Source organism: Ambystoma mexicanum, chromosome 2q (genome assembly GCF_040938575.1).
Source record: "Ambystoma mexicanum isolate Mex_15411 chromosome 2q, UKY_AmexF1_1, whole genome shotgun sequence".
In the NCBI taxonomy this organism is placed as follows: domain Eukaryota; kingdom Metazoa; phylum Chordata; class Amphibia; order Caudata; family Ambystomatidae; genus Ambystoma; species Ambystoma mexicanum.
The window spans coordinates 1,324,811,396-1,324,832,178 of record NC_090924.1 but is presented as its reverse complement, the minus strand read 5'-3'; the positions used below and the strand labels follow the sequence as shown (position 1 = coordinate 1,324,832,178).

Genomic DNA, 20,783 nt, shown 5'->3' with positions numbered 1-20,783 from the left:
TCCAGAAGCTTAGATAAATAGGGTAGAAGAGAAATAGGACGTAAATTAGAGACAACAAGAGGATTGGCTGAGGGTTTTTTTAGAACAGGAATGATGATAGCATGTTTGAATGCAGTAGGAAAAGTGGAATTGGAGAGACAAATATTGAAGAATGAAACAGGAAAAGGTATGAAGGAGGGATAGATTATAGGAATGAGAGCAGATGGGATGGGATCCATAGGGGTTGCTGCTGGGTGGACTTTGGGCAACAGGAGTGTGACATTAGAATTCGACACAGGAGCAAAGTTCGACAGGAAAGTTAGAGGTTTGGGTGGAGGAGAAAATGCAATGGAAGAGGAGGATGGATTAATAATATCCTGACAGAGAGTAAACCTTAGAGGAAAGAAAGAAGCAAAATCAGAGGCAGAAAGAGTGGAGTTAATGGAAGGATCAGGAGAAGGAGAAGACGATCAGTGATGGGTGCATGGTGAGTATTGCATAACAAACAAACTAAGTGGGACACCAGGGTTCATTTACAGAAGAGGGACCTCCTTGATTATAACAATAATATACACATACTATGTAGTACCTCTTCCTATCCTGGCTATGGAAAAGAAGCTCTTATGTTTAGATTATTCAACTCACCAATCAAGAATAAGAAATGATTTGCTTATGCACCAGCGGTCACACCAACCCAAATGAATCTGTGCTATACCCCACAATATTATAAGACATATACTTTTAATGTTGTTATATATTCTTATTTAAAATCATTAAAGTGACAATAACACCCCATAAAGTGACTTAGTGCAAACATAACATTTATTGATTATTTGATTCACCAATTAGCATTACAGTTGTTTATATAATGACCTCATGGTCATATACCAATGTCCACAAAATGTTTTCACATGTCAACTCTTTTCTAGGAGCAGCTCGATTCTTTGCTGCACTCAATTGTTGTTGAGCTGTACAATTTCCATCTTAAACACATCCACGCTAATGTGGGTGCTATTTAACAAGACCCAACATATTTTGTTTGATTCTTCACAACTCTTCAGGGGATTTACAATAACTCTGTGTTCAAGAGCATTTGATCTCGGTTGTGTGGATTGACTGCATAACGCCATTAAGTTGTGGAGTTCCTTGTGCTTATGTGTTTCGCACCAGCATTTTACTTGTGCGCGTTTTCAATTCTTGGCTGTCAACACAGGGTGGAGTGTTTAACTCTAGTGTGGCATTATTTCAGGTGTCAAATATGTCTGCCAGTTCCTTCATAATTTGGTTGAAGGTTGATAATAAAGCATTAACGTTTGGGTTTGTTGGATGAGCAGGTTAGCATTGAAAGACTGTTTTCTATTGCTTCCAATGAGAAGTTCTTAAAAGGAGCGTGGTGGGATAACCTGCTAGGCTTTTTCTGTTCCTAATTAATTGGTATGCATAAGAAGGATAGAGTGTAACTAGACTGAGGCATTTTACCAGTGGAGTTGCTGAGAAGACAAGGTCAAGTATGTTCCGCATGTTGTGGGTGGGGCTCAGTACAAGGTGTTCTATGTTCATGGATTACCTGAAAAGCTAGTGAGCATCACTTGTGCTTTTGGTCGTTTGGGTTCCTGGTAATTTGAGAGTATGATTGTTGAATGTGTGACTGACGCAGAGATATCATCAAGGAATACCCCTCAACTTTGAGCTGGGTGATAGATGCGATGTAAATTGGCAATCTGTTTGTGAGATGGTGGGATGTGGCCAGTAGGGAGTTTAGCTGAGTTCACAGGCACCCTCTTGAGCATGGAGCACGCCCACTTGGATTTGTGGAGGGGTTCCACCCCTTCACCCATGTTCCACATGCAGTTGGTTACTTGGATGCTGTACTTGGGTCCAATGATGACTTTAAAGATTTAAGAGGAGGTGGGGAGCAGCTAGCTTTCACTGATAAAGAGGACATTGAGCTCAGGATTGGAAATTAGGTCAGGATGAAGGATGGTGGAGTGAGTGCTGATTAGTATCATGCTGCACGAGAGCAGCAGGAGTGAGAATGTGGTGGTGATAAGAGGGTTGTGAATGAGTCAGAGGGTTCACAAATTGGGGGTTGTATAAGTGTTCATGGGCCTGGGCCCTTGTGAGGATGCAAATGGTATCCAACTCCAGGAGACAGATTGTAATGTCTCACGGATGTTGAGAAAATAGGCAGAGGTCCGGTCACTTGGCTCTGTCCAAGCCCAAGAGGAAGAGACAAAGAGGTGATGTCCCTGTATTCGTTCTTAGCAGGGGAATCCTAGGAAAGGCTGGCTATCAAAGGAATAGCAAAGGGATCCTGACTGCTCACGCTACCATCATTATAAACCATGAACACACATCTGAGCCTGGTGGCAGAACAAAGATATCCAAGTTATTGTACAGAATATCAAATTAACCAGTGAATAAACTGTGTGTGCCATACTGTTTAGGGAGAAGAATAAAACATCACTTGCCAGTTAAGAAGCCAAAGTAGTATACAATAATAAAGAGGACATTGTAAAAATAAATATTTAAACCCTTCTGCATATACAAACATGAATTAAGATGGAAGAACAGCAAAGTTGACAGATCTTTTGATCTTTAATCTGTAGAGAGTATCCTAGAGATTAAGCATCTTGGCATTTAAAGTAGTCTAATTATCTAGGTCCATGTTTTGAAGGCTGATTATGGTTTAGTCATTTATGACTAAGGACTAACACTATGAAAGTTTATAAAGCACAGCATCCAATGATTATTCCCCAGGATAATGGTCATAAAAGAGCATAAAATGTCCTGTCCTTAATAAGGAAAGAGACAGGTTGAAAGGCCTGTATGTCATATGTAGGTAGGCAGGCAGGGAGTTCCACATTTGAGATGCAAGTGTTGAGAAGGATGCTTCCCATGTGCCTTTTGTTATAGAAAGGCATTACAAGAGAAAGAGGACCTATGAATCCTAGTAAGGGAGAGTCTTTTCCATCCTTGTGGAATACAGGTGGAACCCATGGACAGCCTTGCAAAACATTCAAGACCACTATACGCCCCACTGGGAGCCAATGCAAAGAAATTCATGCTGGAGTAATGTGGTCTTTATGCCACAGCCTCAATAGTATGCTTGCTACTGCATGGTGACTCTCTTGTGTCTCCTAACTAGGTCTGCAGGTTAAACACCCCTACCCCCACACCTTCTTCCCCCATCCCCACGTACAAGCGCTTTGTGGAATTCAGTCTCAAGAGAATATTAGTCATAAGGGGCATACAGTTCCGTGAAAAGGCCAGCAAAAGGAAGATTTGTCTCAGGCTTTTGAGGAGAATGAATGTGCGCTTGCATTTTGTTCATGTGTGTCCTGCCCAACTAAAAAGCTGGTAGTCCAGCTAGTAACCAAATGCAACTTTGCAAATACTGAAATGGCCGTAACATGGCCCCTTGCATATTCTGCAGACCTTTCCCATGAAAGTCACTGAGAAAGGCCATTAGTGGGTCCAAGGATAAAGCTATACCCATATTATGAACTAGGTCAGGGGATAGGCTGCCTGTCATTGCTAGGCCGTGCCTTTTGGGGGTAACTAGGCTTGTGTTTGTAGGACTGGACGTGTCCTGTAGCTTTGGCATTGGTCCTGCCTCCAGCAAACCCTTCTGGGTATACGGTTATATGTCGGTTAGATGTATAGCCAACAGCCACTGCTTGACCTGACACGGCCCTAGGCTACTCGCCTTGTGATCCCTATCCAGCACAGTACTTCACTATTTGATGAATGAGGGCCACAATATCGTTATTTATTTAAGGATAGCAAGTTTCATATATAATAGACGGATAATAGTAATAATGCATGTAACAAGCAAGAATGTTCCAGTCAAATAGTACCAATAGGTTTACGATAATTTAAAGAGTATAACGCCATTGAAGTATCGGGAAAAAGAATTCTGCAGCAAGAGAGCTCAATACTGATATACAATTATTTCCCTTCTTTTTTAAGTTGTGAATCCATATGTCTAATGCCACGCTGCACAGCTCATGACAAATGCGCATCCTTGCAGCTTGGCAGCCCTGTTTGTCGTGCTTTCTATGTAGAATAAGTTACGCAATCCATTCTAATCTCATTTGCTTCGCTTCATTATGCTTTTGTATTAGTTTGCTTTCTTTCTTAGCTTTGTGGTGCCAATGCTATATCAGTCTTTTCTTCCCTGCTCTAGTGAGTTCCTAATTTGTAAACTTACTCCCTCAAGCTATTCTAGAGCCTATTCTAACTCCATAATCCTCCACATTAACCACAGTGTTATATTATAATGCACATTCAAATCCATTTAAGAACTGTAATGTCTGATGTCTGCCATGACCCTCGCAGCTCAATGCTCAACTGTCCAAACATTAGGGGGCACATCTAAAAAGTCATCCTTCTCTGCCTTGCTTTAACTTCTCCTTTTATTCCTGTTCACTGTCCAGTCAGCTGTGGTTATATGTCATCCTCTTTTCTTCTTTCCGATTGTTCAAAGCTGCGGAGTAGTCAGTCATTGGTCACAAAATGAAATGGGCATAGTGCTAGAAAATACGGTGACCAAAGTGATTATTGTCTCCAGCTTCAACATTAAGCCAGGCCAATTGTCAAGAACACATGTTCCAAAGTAGATTTGCATTAAATTAATTAATTCCTGCTCCTTTTTATGTCTGCATGTACCAGGGAGAAAATGTTTACCATTGAAGCATCTTGTGTGCAGTCATTGTGTTCAATGGAAGCCAATAAAGGGTTGATGCAATGTGTGATCTTAGGGAAATTAGTTTTCCCGAAACACTTGTTTGCAAAAGCCATGCCACTGGATGCGGGTACTGGAGGCTGATAAACCGATTTAAACTCTTTAATTTCTCTCCTCAATTAGACCTTGTAGAGTCCGTGGATCCCTGTTTTAATTTGGATTCTGTTCGACTTGGGCAAATAAAAGATGATGCTTCCCCAGGCTGGAAACTTCTTCACACCTCTGTCTATAAATGGCAGCTGAGTGCTGTAGCCACTGGTCCCCCGCTTACCTTGCTTGACTTTGGAGTGGGAAGCCATGTTCTCTGTCTAACTGCATTAATTACGCTACATTCAGCAAGTTTGTGAACACATAGACTGGTGCCAGCAAGTTCATGTTAATTGATGGTTTTAGACCAATACTGTGGTAACCGTTGCAGTAGAAATTCTACGACATGGATAGGCCATGCAGGTATGTTCAATCGAAGTCAATAAAAAGCTGATACTCTGATCTAGGGGGAATTAGTTGTCCAACGATCTAATTTGCAAAAATCTGCATTAACATGCCACTAGATGTGGCTACCTTGTGTTGCCTCTCTCAACTACTTGTTTCTGCAGCCAGTAGTGCCAAAAATCCTTTACCAATTCGGCTAACAGCGTGGATCTCGTACCCACGACTTCGTGTGATATATCGCAAAGCCCAGCTGTAGAATACAAGATCTACCCTGTCTCCATTCAGTGCCTCAGTGCCCTTGCTCGCTAAGTAGTGGGGGTGCTGCTGCTACGTGCACTTAATGGCATCCTGAGCCCCTGACATAAGAGCAGGGAGTCGCTGGATGAACAACCTGGTTATCTTCTCTTTCCAGGGTCTACAGGTTGGTATTGCTTTCAGCCTGGTTTCTTCTACATTTCGACAGACTCTTTCTGCCTTCTTCCAGACAGAGTGCTGGTCCTGATTCATTCCTGCAGGCTTCTCCTAATGCAGCAAACGGGCGTGGGTACACCCATTTATCTCTTCCAGGATTTCGCTCACTTGCTTGTCCCGCTCCTTTTATACTTCCCGGACAGCGGCTTCACTCTCGATAGGTTAGGCCCCATTTCAGTTTTAATTCGGATTCGTTTTTGCTTGGGGACTGCTTAACTTCCCTCAATAGATCATTATTAGGTGGGGCAAGGTGCAGAATGTACTGACCCAATTGGCATCGGGAAGGGAGTGAGGCACGGGTGTGCCCAGTCTCAATTATTGCTTTCATTTTATGTAACTATTCACTATGAAATTGCAGGAAGACACCCCCTGATTGGCAGGCACTAGGCGTGGAGCTCTATTTTGCCGAAGATACAATTTTACCATCTAAAACACCAAAGGAGGACGGCCACCAGGGGACGCGGAGATGTGGACGTCTCCGTAAATGTCTCCTCTCCACAGGGCTTCTTTGTGGATGGAGCCACTCCCCCCCCGCAGAGGAGGTTGACCCTCCCCCCACGGAACGTGTGAACACTTGCTGTACCCCCCTGTCCAATCCTCAGATTGGTGGGTGCATAGATACTGGAGTACAGCCCCGTGCGAAGTTGCAGCGGGGTGCTATGCAGTTGTGTGCCAGCATTGGGCAACGAGGAACTTTGTGGAACGGCCTGAGGCTGCCTGGCTAATAGGACTGCGGCAGCCCCCCGAGTCGCAGGAGGCCCCCCAGAGGGAAAGCGGCTGCCCCCCCAGCATCTACATTTGCTGAGGTTTACTAGCAGGGTTGCCCCCGCAGCGAGGAGGAGGAGGAGGACCTCAGGAGCGCGGGGCTTGGCCTGGCCCGGCATGGCCCGGCATGGCTTGCAGTTTGGGCCAGGACGCCCCCATTGTGCCCGTGGCAGTGAATTCGCCCCCCACACAACAAGACATAAGGAGTGCTGTGCGTTCAGGCGTGGGGGCTCCTGGGACACTGGTGTTGGGGTGAGGACCCTTTCAAGCATTGGTGTGGTGTGGACTGCATGGGGGCCTCAGAAACCCCCCTCCGAGAGCGGGGGAGTGAGGACTGAGCTCTCGTGGAGGAGATTGCCGCAAGTGTCAAAGAAGCAGCTCTGGAGACGCCAGGTACGTGGCACCAACAATCAGAGGACAGTGTGACACCCCAGAGTGACATGCGGCTCGCAGAGGTTGAAAGAAGGGAGGAGGAAATCCTCCTGAAGGTGAATGACCTGGAGAATTGCGAGAGGCGCAATAACCTTATTCGGGGTTCCTGAGAAAGAGGGGGAGACCGAGAAAGACTTGCGTAGTGCCCTCTACACCATAACTAAACTCATCTTTGATAATGATGCCATCGACGAGGTCAAGATAGAGCGGATACACAGGGCTGGGGGGCGAGAGGGGCGGCTAATGGCACCAGATCCGTGCTTGTTCGCTTCCACAACTATAGTGATAGGCTCCAGATCCTTGGACAGGCAAGAAAGAAGGGCTCCATACTGTATGGCTCGACAAAGGTGGCTGTCTTCTGTCAGTCAACTGGTACGGGGTGTTTCAGAAGTAGAGTTGCGTTTGTGTAAGATTCAGGCTGATATAATGAAGTCCAAGAGGAGGAGGGCAGGCCACCGCCTAACAGGAATAACATGAGCATATTGTTGGGAAATAGACCGGGGCACAGTTGCATACGGATCGGCACCTGGAATGTGAAAGGTTTAATTTCACCTACCAAACGATCCATGGTGGCAAGGGAGTTCTGGAGGTTGGAGTTGGATGTTATGTTTCTCCAGGAAACCAAGTACTCCAAGGGGGAAGAAAGAAGGGTCCCCTGTGGGCGTGTAAGCCAACAATTCTGGGGCTCCGGCCGTCTGCGCAAAATGGGGGTGGGCATTCTGGTACAGAAGCGTTTGAGGATGGAGGTCACCAAGGTTTGGTCAGACTTAAATGGGAGAGCCTTACTGGTTTCAGGGGATATTAGGAAGACGAGGGTTTACATTTGCCACGGTTTATGCGCCCGACCAGTGACAGTTACGTTTCTTGAAGGACACAATGGCAAAAATCCTTGTAGAGAGTTTGGGGCATCTGATCACAGGGAGGGTCCTCAATACATGGGCAGATCCGGCCATGGACAGGCAGAGCCTTGGGGAAAGAGCATGGGAGACACAGGGCCCTGGACACCGCAGGTTTCATGATTCAATGGGAGAGTGGGGGCTGTGAGACATATGGCGACATCTCCACCCGGGAATAAGGGGTTACACGGTTTACTCCCCCACCCCATGGGACCTATACGAGGATTGATTATCTGTACATCTCGCGATATATATGGGAGGAGGCTCGGGGCACGGAGATCGTCCCGATCTCGTGGTCCAACCATTACATGGTGACGGTGGATATACAGTGGGGGGGTATTTCTCCAAATTGATTAAAATGGAGGTGCAATGACTCGCTTTGGAAGGACCCTGTGTTCTCCTCTGAGATTAACAAGGAAATAGAGGAATACTTTAAGGTCAATGATGACGGTGAGGTAGACATGGGGACCATATGGGAGGCTTGGAAGGCTACGTGGAGAGGGATCCTAATTCGAGAAGGGGTCCGTAAAAAGAGGGAAAGGGTGGTTGTTGAGAAAAGACTGAGGGAGGAGATAAGACACCTGGATGCTAAGGCCCATGACCCATCTGGGAGTTGAGATGAGAGCATACAGTAGGCTCTTGGAAGAAGGGAAAGTCATCCGTAGCCTGCTCTTCCTGAAACAAAAGTTCTACGAAAAAGGGGATAAAGCAGGCTCCTTATTGGCTGCGCGACTGAGAGGTCAGCGTGCGGATAGGTGGGCCGTGGAAATAGGACGGAATGACGGTTGCGGTTCTAACAGGGGGGAGAAGTCCGGAAGCTTTCGCTTCCTTCTATGAGAAACTGTATGCATCGGAGGTTTCCCCGGCGCACAAGATATTGGCCCCTACCTGGAGGCCACTGACCTGCCTAAACTGTTTGAGGTGGAATCCTCTGCGTTGGAAGCCCTTATAATGGAGGAGGAAGTAAAAAAAAGTTGGTGGCGAGGTAGGAGGGTAGAGATCATCCGAACAGTGGTGCATATCTGCCAATTTCTCTCCTTAATAAGGATTCCAAGTTGTACACCAGGGTGATAGCCACGAGACTGGAAGGGTATATGCTGAGCCTAATTTACTCGGACCAGGTGGGGTTCATTATGGGTCGACAGGGAGGAGACACTATGAGCAAGACATTACCTCTCATACACACATCCCAGGACATGGGGGAGGGGGACCAGTCTCTTCTTTCAATAGACACAGAGAAAGCCTTTGATCTGGTGGAATGGGGTTTTCTTAGGGCCGTCCTAGTTAATTTTGGTATAGAGATAGGTTACTCCTGGGGGCCTTAGCTGTGTATACATCCCCTATGGCATTGGTGATGGTCAACGGGGAGTTCTCAAGGTGGTTTGTGCTTGGGAGGGATACAGGCAGGGGTGCCCTCTCTCTACTACACTGTACACTCTGTAGATAGAACCCCTCGCCCAGCGGATTAGGGATGAACTAGTGGTGCAGGGGATCAAAATGGGAGGGGTGGAATATAAGGTCACCTTATAGGCAGATGATATGTTGCTACACCTGAGCGAACCCCTGATTTCCATTCCGGCGGCTCTCCAGCTGATTGAGGACTATGGCCGGGCTGAAGATGAATAGGGAGAAGTCAGTACTCTTCCCCCTGGATAGAGGCAGGGATGGGGATATTGAGAGGTTTACTCCACTTGGGCTGGAGATGAATTTGGGTGTCAATTTCACTAGAGACCCGGGGATGTATATGATGCTAACCCCCCCCCCACTGAAACAGAAAATACATGAGGATATAGTAAAAGGGTAAAAGCTAACGATTTCCTGGTTGGGTCGCCTGAACGCACTGAAAATTGTGGTCCTCCCGAGGGTGCTATACTTATTCCAAATGCTACTGGTATGCATACCAGAGGGGTTCTTTTGGGAGGTGCAGGGGAAGAAGGCCAGAATCCCCAAGTCTACCATAACATTACCAACAGAGAAAGGAGGGGTTAGCCTTCCAGATATCCGTCTCTACTATAAGGCAGCCCAGCTTAGATTCTTGATCCCCCCACTTGCGATCCCAGAAAGATCACCAATGGGTGGCGATAAATAACTTCCACTTGAGCCCGGCCATGCTTGGGGAATGGTTGTGAGTACCCAGGAATAAATTGCCAAGGAGAATACAGGATCACCCAAACCTGGGAACCATATGGGAAATCTGGAGACAGAGGGTGGAAATGAAGGGGGTCACTAAGTGGCCCTCACCTCTAGGTCACCTGTAGGTACCTGTAATTAGAGACACCATACCCAACCCAGGAAGGTTTCAGGAGTGGTTTGAAGTGGGCTTGGAGAGGATAGGGCAGCTTTTCAAGGCGGGCAGTTTCATCTCGATAGCAGACTTAAAAGAAGTCTTGGGCATAGGCAAACTGTCTGTATTCCTGTTATTGCAGCTAAAAGGTGCACTTAAAGACTCAAGGGTACGGGACAAGACTGGTAGAGAGCTCACCCCATTTGAGAAGTTGCTTGACAGGGGCACGACGATGCGAGGGTCAATTCCGGCCATGTATGGAGCTTTGGTTAGGGCAGGAGGTGGGACCACAGAGAACCTGAGAGGGCAATAGGAAAGGTACATGGGGGTGGAAATCGACGAGTCCCTCTGGAACAGGCTTTGCAGGGGCGTTCAAGACATCACTATCAAGCCAGTACAAACAGCACAAGATCAAGCTCCCGGTCAGACCAACTTCACTAATGATGCTACAACTTGGGACCAATCCTTCTTAGCCAACCGGACCATGAGAGTCTTCTCTACTTCAGCCTATACTATCAAAATAACCTGTGGGGTCCCACAAGGTTCCTGCGTATCCCCTACTATGTTATAATATCTTCATCAAGCCTTTGTTTGACAAGTTGGATAGACTGGTTGTCACCTACACTAATTATGCAGATGATACACAGATCCTCATACCCCTTTCGGGCAACTTTGAGGCGGACTCAGCCCTGGTGAACAAAATATACATCCTCATTCAGGCATGGATGGCATCCCATGGCCTCTGCCTGAATGACGAAAAAACTGAGTTACTAATCTTAGGCTCTGAAGTCAATATCCAAAAACTCAGCCCAAACTACACATCCTTCAACATTGATAACAACCCTATCAAGGTGATGTCTGTAGTTAAAACTCTAGGATTCTATTTGGACTCCTCTCTTACTCTCAAAAATCAAGTTAATTCCCTTGCCTCATCCATAACGTACACCTGCAAACTTATCAGAGCTTCCAGACCTTACCTCTCGAGAGTGAGCTGTACCATACTAGCCAATGCTCTTATTATGTCAAGATTAGATTACTGTAATGACCTGTACTCAGGAGCCAATAAATATATTACAGACAAAATTCAAAGATTGCAGAATAACGCCCTGAGGGCAGCACTGAACATCCCCTACAGAGAGCATATTACCAAATTCAGGAAAGAGGTTAACTGGCTAAAAATAACGGACAGAATTCTCCTCAAAACAGCATCCCTCACCTCCAAATGCCTGAATAACTTAGCACCTCCATACCTAATGGATAAAATCACTAGAACAGCTACCCGCCCTACGAGATCCGCCAACTCATTTATGTTGGAGGTTCCTAGGTTCAAACGTTTGACAGCAGGAGGAACCAGCTTCCCTGTCAAAGCTGCACAATGCTGTACCAAACTACCCGTTGACCTCAGACTAGTACAATCATACCCTAAATTCAGACAAAAGATACTTAATTGGCTACACACTAATGACACCTTACTGACGAACTACACTTCCACCTTTCCAGCCCCTACACGATCCTTTGTTTCCACCAGACCACACCGTAGCTTGGTTAACTTTGTACGTAGTGTATATGAATGCGTTTATATTGACACTCTTGATAATGTTTCCTTGACCTACCAAGACCACTGCTTTGTATTTAATGCATCTTTTACCTTGTACCTGCCTCCCATTGCAATCACTGCGCTATATATTGCTACCTTTGCACTGTAACTAAGTTTTAAGATTTCTTGTTTCTGTTGCGCCCGTCTAGCTAAGGGTTTGGTGCGCATTACCAAACAAATAAACAAACAAACAAACACAACTGTCTAGGATATTTCCCGATGTTAGCCCACAGCGTTGGAGGGGCTGTGAAGGGTGGGCGGATTACTGGCACATTAGGTGGACGTGCCCTAAGATGCAAGTCTTCTGGGATGATTTCCTTAGCTGGATCAGAGACCTGGAGAGGATACCTAGAGACAAAAATCCCCTTCTGGTTTTGTTCAGGATGGAGGAGGAGGGAGAATGCTCCAGGCTACAGAAAATGGCAGCAGCATTACCGCTGGCCGCCAGCGCATGCATCGCCATTAAATGGAAAAACAAATGCATACCAAGTAAGAGAGAATGGGTCAATGTGGCCAAGAGCATTTACTTGATGGAAAGAATTTCAGCAGGGCTTCATGTAAGGCCAGGGCCGACAGAGATGGAATGGTACCCCTTCACTGTCAGATACTTGACACTGGACATGCAGACGGGGTAAAGGGAGGTGGATCCTTCGGGGATTGGAGTTGAAGTAGGGAATGCCTGGAATGAAGTGGAGCAACTGAGAAGGCCTGGACCACTCAGAGAGTTATTATGGAGTAATGGGGGGATGCGAGCTGATGGTGCCTAAATGTAGGTTATGCAACGGACTAGGAACTGTAACCTGAACAATGAAGGAGCACACAGTACCAGAATGGGGTGGGTGGAGAGTGAGGGTGCAGGTGGAAATAGGGGAATTAGTGGGGGGTTTTCTGGTGGTTGAAATTGTAACACTCTAACATTATGTTGTCCTGCAAAACAAAATAAAATTAAATGTAAAAAATAAAAAAGTTAAAACACCAAAGAAGCTACGGTAGCAACTGTCAATCTTCTACTCTGTTGCAAAAAATAAAGAATTACCATAAATAAGGAGCCATAACGCCTTGGTCTGCTAATATCTTTGTTTTTGACAAGTTTATTGAAAGGGTAGATACTTCCCACTACTTAGGAATTAAACAGAATAATATGGTTAGTTATTAGCCCAAATTGAGAAATGTTCCCTTATGCTACGCAGGATGGGCGAGTTGGCAGTCAACCTTTGTATGCGGCTCATCACGAGTCTGGCGGTATACTACCAAATAATGAGTCTGTGATAATTCCAGCAGTGGAATTACCACAGAGATACAAAACGATATTTCGCCATATTACAAGTTGAAATGCCACCAAAAATGGGCAGTAATTCCACCAGAATCACACAGCAGTTACCTCCACCTTGAGGTTAATACATACATGTGATGGAAATTAAGCCACAGGTGCACCCCAATCCACTCAGGAAGGGTACATAAGGGCCGCACCTTCCCCAAACACACTTTCCAACACCATGTTGCCTATAGCTGTTGCAGATTTGGACTCTGCAATGAGCTGCAGAGGTATGGAAGAGCAGCAAAGGGCGCACAGAGAAGGAGGAGGAGGAGGAGCCATGCAAAGAGAGCGTCGATACCCCCGTTCAGGCTCTCACCCTAGACATTGACTGACAACCTACTAATCATCACATACCGGCTGAACAGGGAGGCCATTGCTGAGCTGCTCACCCGGATCCAGGATTAGAGAGAGCAAGATCAACATTAGAACAGCCTTACTCCCGCTGCTGAAGCTTATGTCGGTCCTACATTTCCTGGCAACTGGCACCTTCCAGCCCACTGTGGGCATGCCGCATGGTATGTCCCAGGCCACATTTTCACTGGAAGCGCTCCTGGTTCATATCTCCTGGCACACCATCCCAGCACAAGAGAATGCTGTGAAGGCACATTTTCATGCAGCAGCCCACATGCCCACCGTGATTGCAGCACTGGACTGCACCCATGTGGCACTGGTGGCCCCCCAAGCATCTGAAGAGGTATACTGCAACAGGAAGCAGTATCACTCCCTCAATACCCAGGTCACCTACGACCAAGACCTGCTGTGCCCGCTTCCCTGGTTCCAACCATGATGCCATGGTCTTGCAGAGCAACACACTGCCTAGATATATGAAGAGGTATAGAGGGCAACAGACATGGATATTGGGTGTGTAAAAGTGCCATCCCACAAACTGGTCTCGCAGCACCAGTGAAATGCCATGTGAAGGGGAAGGGGGCATTACCATGCCCCGTCAAGGCCCTGTACATGCAGTGCCTGCCCTCTCACCCCGCACATGACAGCCTACAACCCAGAGGATTTGGACATGCTTGACAATGCAGTAGTAATCCGCTAATACCTATTGCCCTAACAGGCAATAAACACACACAGGACTACAGGAACAACAATACAACATTATACATCCCTATACATGGAAGGACACAGTACAACAATGCACAAATACAATGCAACACTGGCCGGAAGTAATGCCATGTACTCGGGTAACCAGGTGTATGAAGACCTTATGGAATAGACACAGACAACACATACCTGCAGAAGTACAACTAATCACACATCAGGGCACATGCATGAGAGCAACGCACAGGCTCAACACAGGTACCATGGCATTCTGCTATGCCAATCACAGATCCTGAAAGCGACGAGTGCTGGCTGTTAGCTGTGTGCATGGTTTTACGCGACAATGCAAATGTTCTCCCATAGTGAAAGACTCCACATGCAGCAGTAATGGTAAATCACGTTGTGCTACAAAACCTGTAAAATGCATGCACAGAGTGTCTATCAACATGCTGTTGTACAAAGCAACTGTGTTCTTTGCCCTTGCAGGTGACACTGGATACCCCCCAACTACCATGGCCAATGACACCCGTGCAGAATCCACAGATGCCACAGGAAGTGGCCTAAAACGAGGCACACATCTGGATCAGGCTGTGCATCGAGCTGATCTTTGGCCTGTTGAAGGCGTGTTTCCGGTGCCTACATCAGACCGGAGGAGCCTTAATGTGCAGACCAGAGAAGTCGGACAATTAGTTCTTGCCTGTGCCATGCAATTCAATATTTGCCTCATGCGAATGTCCCAGTGCCTCCTGATGAGGACATGCCATCCCGAGAAGAGGAGGACTCGCTATCTGCGAGTGCTGTGCTGCCACAAAGTGGGCAGGAAGAGGGTAGGTATGGACGTCTGGTTCAGAAAGAACCCATGGACAATTATTGTTGAGAACATTGATATACATATGCTACGCAACTCTGTGTATAGTAACGTCATCGGTCAAGCACATGCAAACACTAAGGAATGTGCTAGCATTGCTTCAAGTGAACTAGTATTTTATCTTCAAATGTGAAAACACCCTTCCCGCCCACTCCTCTACCCAAAATACCATCCCCCAGCACACCCTTCTCTACCCACCTCCATGCCACAAAACACCATCCCCAACTCATCCACCCGCCTACCTCCCTTGTCGCTACGAACAAAATGTGCATGGTGAAAGTCACTTTCGATGCCTCTTGGCCTTGGTAGCCAGCTCCAGCAAAGCGTGCAATGAGGAAGTGCCAGGGCTCTGATGTGTGGGTGGTGGTGCATGAACAGCATCCTTGTGAATTGCTACAGGGGCCGGCTGCAGAGTGCTGTATCAGCGTCTGCTGCGCCACCTGCATGGCCGGTGGAGAGGTTACTGGGCACCGATCTGGGGACGGCGGTTTCCTCAATGGCCACCACAGATGCCAGAGCAGCGTTGTCCTGTGGCCTTGCTGCCTCCCTCCTGCTGCTTACAGGTTCGGCCTTTGCAGGGGGAGTGGACTAACGGCCAGCAGTGGAGGTGTCCAGGGCAGAGGAGGGCCCGACCTCTTCGATATCAGTGAACCTTGCATACATGTTAGTGGGCTAGCAAGACACTCATGCGTCACTGGGTTTTACTACATACACACATTTTGTATTATGGCCATGGGTGGTTTTAGGGCATAGGTGGAGGTGGTGCCTGCTGAGGGTGTACATAGACCATGTATATGCACATTGCCTGCTGGCCAGTCATAGTTGCTTGTTGTAGTGGTGGTCCTGGGGGAGCGGTCACTTGCCAACATGGACAGTCATGGCACACATGGGTGCCTTCCATGTTTCCATGTGTTCCATGCACATTTCACCAACGGAGCATGTGCATGACTTCATTGTCCCACCTCCCCTGGCACATACTTGAATTCACTGTGCCTTTCTACTGCTTGCCATGTGTTTACCCATTCCCTTGCCCATTGTACTTATCTGTGCTGGGGGGCGCATGCCTTAGGCCAGTGCATTGACAAGTGGTTGAGAATTTTAGACTTACCGCCATGCTTGTGGCTTTCTGCCCTGGCCTCTGTGCTTCCAATCCCCTTGATAGTCTCCATGTCGAGGATGAAGCTGTCCTTCTCCTCCAACGGTGTCTGGGTGAGGGGTTTCATAGTGCCACCTCCTGTGGCTGTACGCTCCCTCCTGTGGCGGGAAATGAGGCTACAGACCTTAGCCTTTAGTCTGTTCCACATCTTTCGGCAGTCTTTGGAATCACGTGGGACAATGCCCACTGCCATCTCCTTGTTCCTGATAGAGGACCATATGGCAGTCCTACTCTGGGAAGAGGTTTTGCAGTGCCTGCTGACATACAGCTCCTCCACGTGGCTCATGACCTCGTCTGCAAATACCTGCAGCTCTGCCTCTGTACATTTCTGCTTACGAAGCCTCGTTTCTAGGATGTTACGCTTTCCCTCATCCTGTGACATATTGGCAGTCTTTGGTGTGTGGATGGAAACAGGAAATGGGAGGTTGAGAGTGGATTTTATTGTTCAAAATGGTCACTTCTCTCCCCGTTCTGGCGATTGCGCTATTTCCACCAGCGCCGTTTCCACTGGCTGAATTAGCACCATGTGTTGGCGCTAATGGTAATTCTGCAGATTCTGGAGGGAACATTGGATACCCATTTTTTAACAGTATTTTCACGGGTCAGAATTACTGTTACCGCCAGTAGTGTGTGCGCGCTTCTGCAAAAAACGAATACGGCAGTAATTCCGCCAGACAGCACGACAGGAACAATTTTGCTGAGGCGGAATTATCACTGTATTACAGTCAAACTCATAATTAGCCCCCAAATGCCTTAAAAACACAGCACTACCGCAGATAAAGGATGCATAGGAAACCCAAACGAGATCAGCATCCTTATATGGTGCGGAGATGAGGGGAAATGGGAATCTTGGTGTTCTGGATCATAAGGAGGATACAATAATAAAAGGCTTATAAGGACCTTCCATTAAGTGCAATCTCTATACCAGTTAAATTTGAGCTTGGATTGACTGGTATAATCCACGTTGCTAAAATTATAAGATTCAAGGAATTTGTATGAATTAAACCTTTATTGTACTGGGTAAAGATTTGGAATAATGGGCATTAGCATGTTATCGATATCTTCAGGGGCAGATAGACTCATGGTTTGGGGGATGTTAAATCGATGGTAAGCCTTTTGGGACTATCTGAACTTGTTTGTATCCATGGTAGTCAAGGGAGTATTGTGTGTAAAAGGATTGGTCCATAAAGAAAACTTTGAACAAATGATACCAATGCACCTCAAGTGTCCAATACATATCAATTACAAATAGGGTTTAGAAGGTTTAGCTACCCTTGAATGCATCCGTGCAAAGATATTATTATCTAGATTAGGACTGGGAGTGTTACCTGAATGGTCTTGTATTGCAGAGTGGAAGAAGAATATTTAATAAAATGTCCTTAGTGTGTACTAGTTGATGAAACGGCAACTCATTTACTATTTTCCTGCCCAATGTACAATAGGTCAAGAGTCCAGTGGCCAGCATCCTGTATCGAGTTACTATTACATCATGCTCTGATAATCTGCTAGTTAGGTAATAGAAAGTACTTTTCACAGGACATACCTCATTAAGGCAAGCAATAGAGGACAAGACCAATTGTTAGCTTTTTAAATTTAAATGCAATCTTAAATTCATTTGACTTCACATTCCATATTTATTTTGTATTCATGGTTATGATGTTTATGTTTGAATAGTAGTAAGGTTCAATGAATTTGCATAAATACTTTAACCATGCTTTAGTTATCTAGTTATATTATTTGGAACATTATATTTGTATATAAGGAACATTTTGAATACTGTGTTTCATATGGCTAACAGCTGAAATAAAGCTCATGATGATGAGGTTATATCCCATATTAGTTTGAATTCTTAGCTCCGACTATTTTTTCCTTGGGGACTACTTATCCTCCCTCATTAATTATTTTTAGGGGTTGGGGGTTCATATTGAACACTAACTTTATAGGTGCTATTGCCGGTGATGAAAATCAGTTAAGACTTTAAAGGTTTCTGCGGCCTGCAGCACAATTTTGGAATCTGTCCAAGAAAAGCATCTCTCTGGTAATCGGCATCGTGTCCACACTGTTGAGATGCAAAACCTGCTGAGCGCTCAGCATTCTGGATCTGTGAGAATGAAGGTCCGTGGACTCCCTATTCTCTGTTAACTTAATTGTGGCTCCAGACCCTAGCCCATCAATTCCTATTGCAAGGCTTTCTGGATATTGAAGTCCTGCGGGTCCTGCGATTGGAGACCCACTAACCCATCACCGAGTCTTGGGTTGGACAGCGAGCCGGGAAGATATCTCCCCCATCCACTGGGAGGCACATCGGGTAGTGGCCACACTATCCCAGTCTCTGGTGGCTTACGTTCCTTACATGAATGGATGGAAAGTTCAGAATAACTCGCTACAGACATAAAACTCTAAAAAAAAAAAAAAAGAACAATTTAGTTGATGAAATAAGATCACCATTGGAACTTCCGTCATAGACATTCAGAAGTAAAAACCCTGTATGTGAGCAAAGGGATCCAGTAGAAACCATCAGAAAGTTTTTTTTTTACTGGATCTAATTTTTGCAGTATAGTATTTAAAATCAGGAAATGTGTACAAATACTGAACAATCAATCTGCACCCTATAAAGGAACCATCACAAATTAATGGTGTGCAATAGAAAACAATCATGTTTCTTTAATTAAATTCTGAACCCACATATGAGCATTTGATAAAAAGTGCGTGTACACATACATACTTTTGTTGTTCCTATACACAATCTAAATATGTGCTCTATCCATGAACCTTAAAAAGGCTCGTATTAAAGGCATAGACATCTTGTCTATTTGTCCATGTTTTTTTGGTAAAGACAGAACACAAAATATAAAAATACGCTTTCATAAAAAAGAAACGCAGCCTTCAACTATTAAAATCAATCCACCTATTCCATGTAAGCTTGCCTAACAAACACGAAAATAAAGTATAACGTTAACTGGTAATTTTTGAAGTGCAATAAAAAGGTGCTTATGCATTTCCTGTTTACTAAACACGATTATTTTGTTTATGCACGTTTGGTTTTCATGCAATGGCTGAATTCTTAAAACCCTTAATGGGACATTCCCAAAGGGGGCATTCGATAAATCAATGTTTGAAATTGCTGGAAGTTGGACGCAATTCTAGCATATGAGAGCCCGGTTAGCTTGAAACTATCAGCAACCAGGAGCTACTTTTGACTCCCCAGGCCAAATGGCACTTTTTAACATTCATATGCCAAATTACCTTTGAGCATTTGAGAATGTTAATAAAGAAAAATTAGGACACATCAGGGTTCAAGTCCTAAATAAATATAAGTGGGGGGCTCATTAACATATACATTGGGATGTGACGTCACCCGCAATCAGCATATCAATGTAAAATATGCAAATTTTATTCAAACAAATTGTCGAGGACAAATGGCATTTGCCCTTCATATAATCAAAAACAAAAAAACAAGAGGATAATTTCTTCTAATAGGGTTTTGAAAAAGTAACAAGGTGTGCACGTTTTAAACTCTAAGAATCAATACTTATGTTTTCCCTGAACCTGCAGTCCTGAAATGTGGCATTTCACCTTTCAGATGTTAGCTATTTTCCATCAGGTTATAAGGTGAAGTGATGAAGTGGTGAGGAATAGAAGGAAGGAAGTTGATAAGATGCGGGAGAAGCCTATCAAACAGGAGGAAATTGGGGTGAGGGCCCTGTACAGAGGCGTTGCCCAGAGCCCCACCAGTCCCGATATTAGCTTAGCCCCTGATCTTTTCCAGACCTAGCAACACCCCTGGCCCTGGACCAAGACGATGCCATTCAGATAGACATTAATGATGATCTTGGAGGAGTGGAAGGGAGGGCAAGCGGGCCTCTGACCGGTGCCACCATTAATGTGAGAGGAAGATATAGAAGAGAGAGAGCCAAGACCATATGAACAGTCCATATGTCTGATGATGGAACGGCAAAAGAAGATGTCTGTGAGAGTCTCTCTGGAGGAAGCACTGATGTAGGTATCAGCGATATGGAGGGACTAAAATGGAGACTAGGATGTCCATCTTGACAGACCTAGGGAGCGGGATAGGATAGGAGATAGAGTAGCAGTTAGAGAAGATAGGAGAAACAGAAACCACCATAGAGGGGTGTGTGAGGAGGAGACCAGGAGGAGGAGGAGCGAAAAGAGAGGGAGAGATGTACAGCCTAGCGCCGATCACGCAGGAAGAAAAGCAAGGTGGTGCTGGGCCAGAAAGGGTGGGGGGGGGGTCACACTAGGGATCTTAACAGGGGCAGCAGACAGGTGGCATAAAACAGTAACCACAGTTGAAGGGGACCTAGAAGTGGGAGAGCGCCTAATGATGCACAGATTAACAAAACAACAGTAACCACAGTTGAAGGAATAAGAGAAGGACAGAAAACATCAAGTACGGCTAACTGCTAGGGAGGTTGGGGGGAGGGGGGCAAAGACAGAGTATGTTATGTCAACAGGATTTAGGGAAAAAGTAAGTGTGAAGGTTGGGTAGTTTAGTAGGTAGCAGTCGTGGCTGCTCCCCTCCCTGCACCCGATGGTCGACGACTGAGCCGCGTAATCTCGCACTCTGTGCCGCACTTCTTCATTGCCTAACACCTGAGGCGCACAACACTACGCCCTTGGCCTTCACAGGCTTTGCCACAGAGGGTTCAAAAGGCTGGTTTTAAAGGCTGGATGGCGGCAAGCATCATGGCGTAACAGTGCGTGGCATAGTCGTAGTGGGTGTCGATCAGTCTGGGTAACCTGAAATGCACAACACTTTGCCCTTGT

At 45.9% G+C, this 20,783-nt stretch overlaps 1 protein-coding gene across 2 annotated transcripts in view; it reads right to left on the bottom strand.

Moving 5' to 3' along the window:
* CMC1 (C-X9-C motif containing 1) overlaps positions 1-20,783 on the bottom strand; it is a 475,420-nt gene that overhangs the window by 196,583 nt on the left and 258,054 nt on the right. Inside the window, exon 1 of one of the 2 annotated variants that reach the window (XM_069648782.1) lies at positions 15,948-17,644. The exons of the other annotated variant lie outside the window; for it this stretch is intronic. Coding sequence (XP_069504883.1) covers positions 15,948-16,377 — 430 coding nt within the window. The 5' untranslated portion in view covers positions 16,378-17,644. Of the gene's footprint in view, positions 1-15,947; positions 17,645-20,783 lie in introns of those variants that run through there. 2 annotated transcript variants of the gene reach the window in all.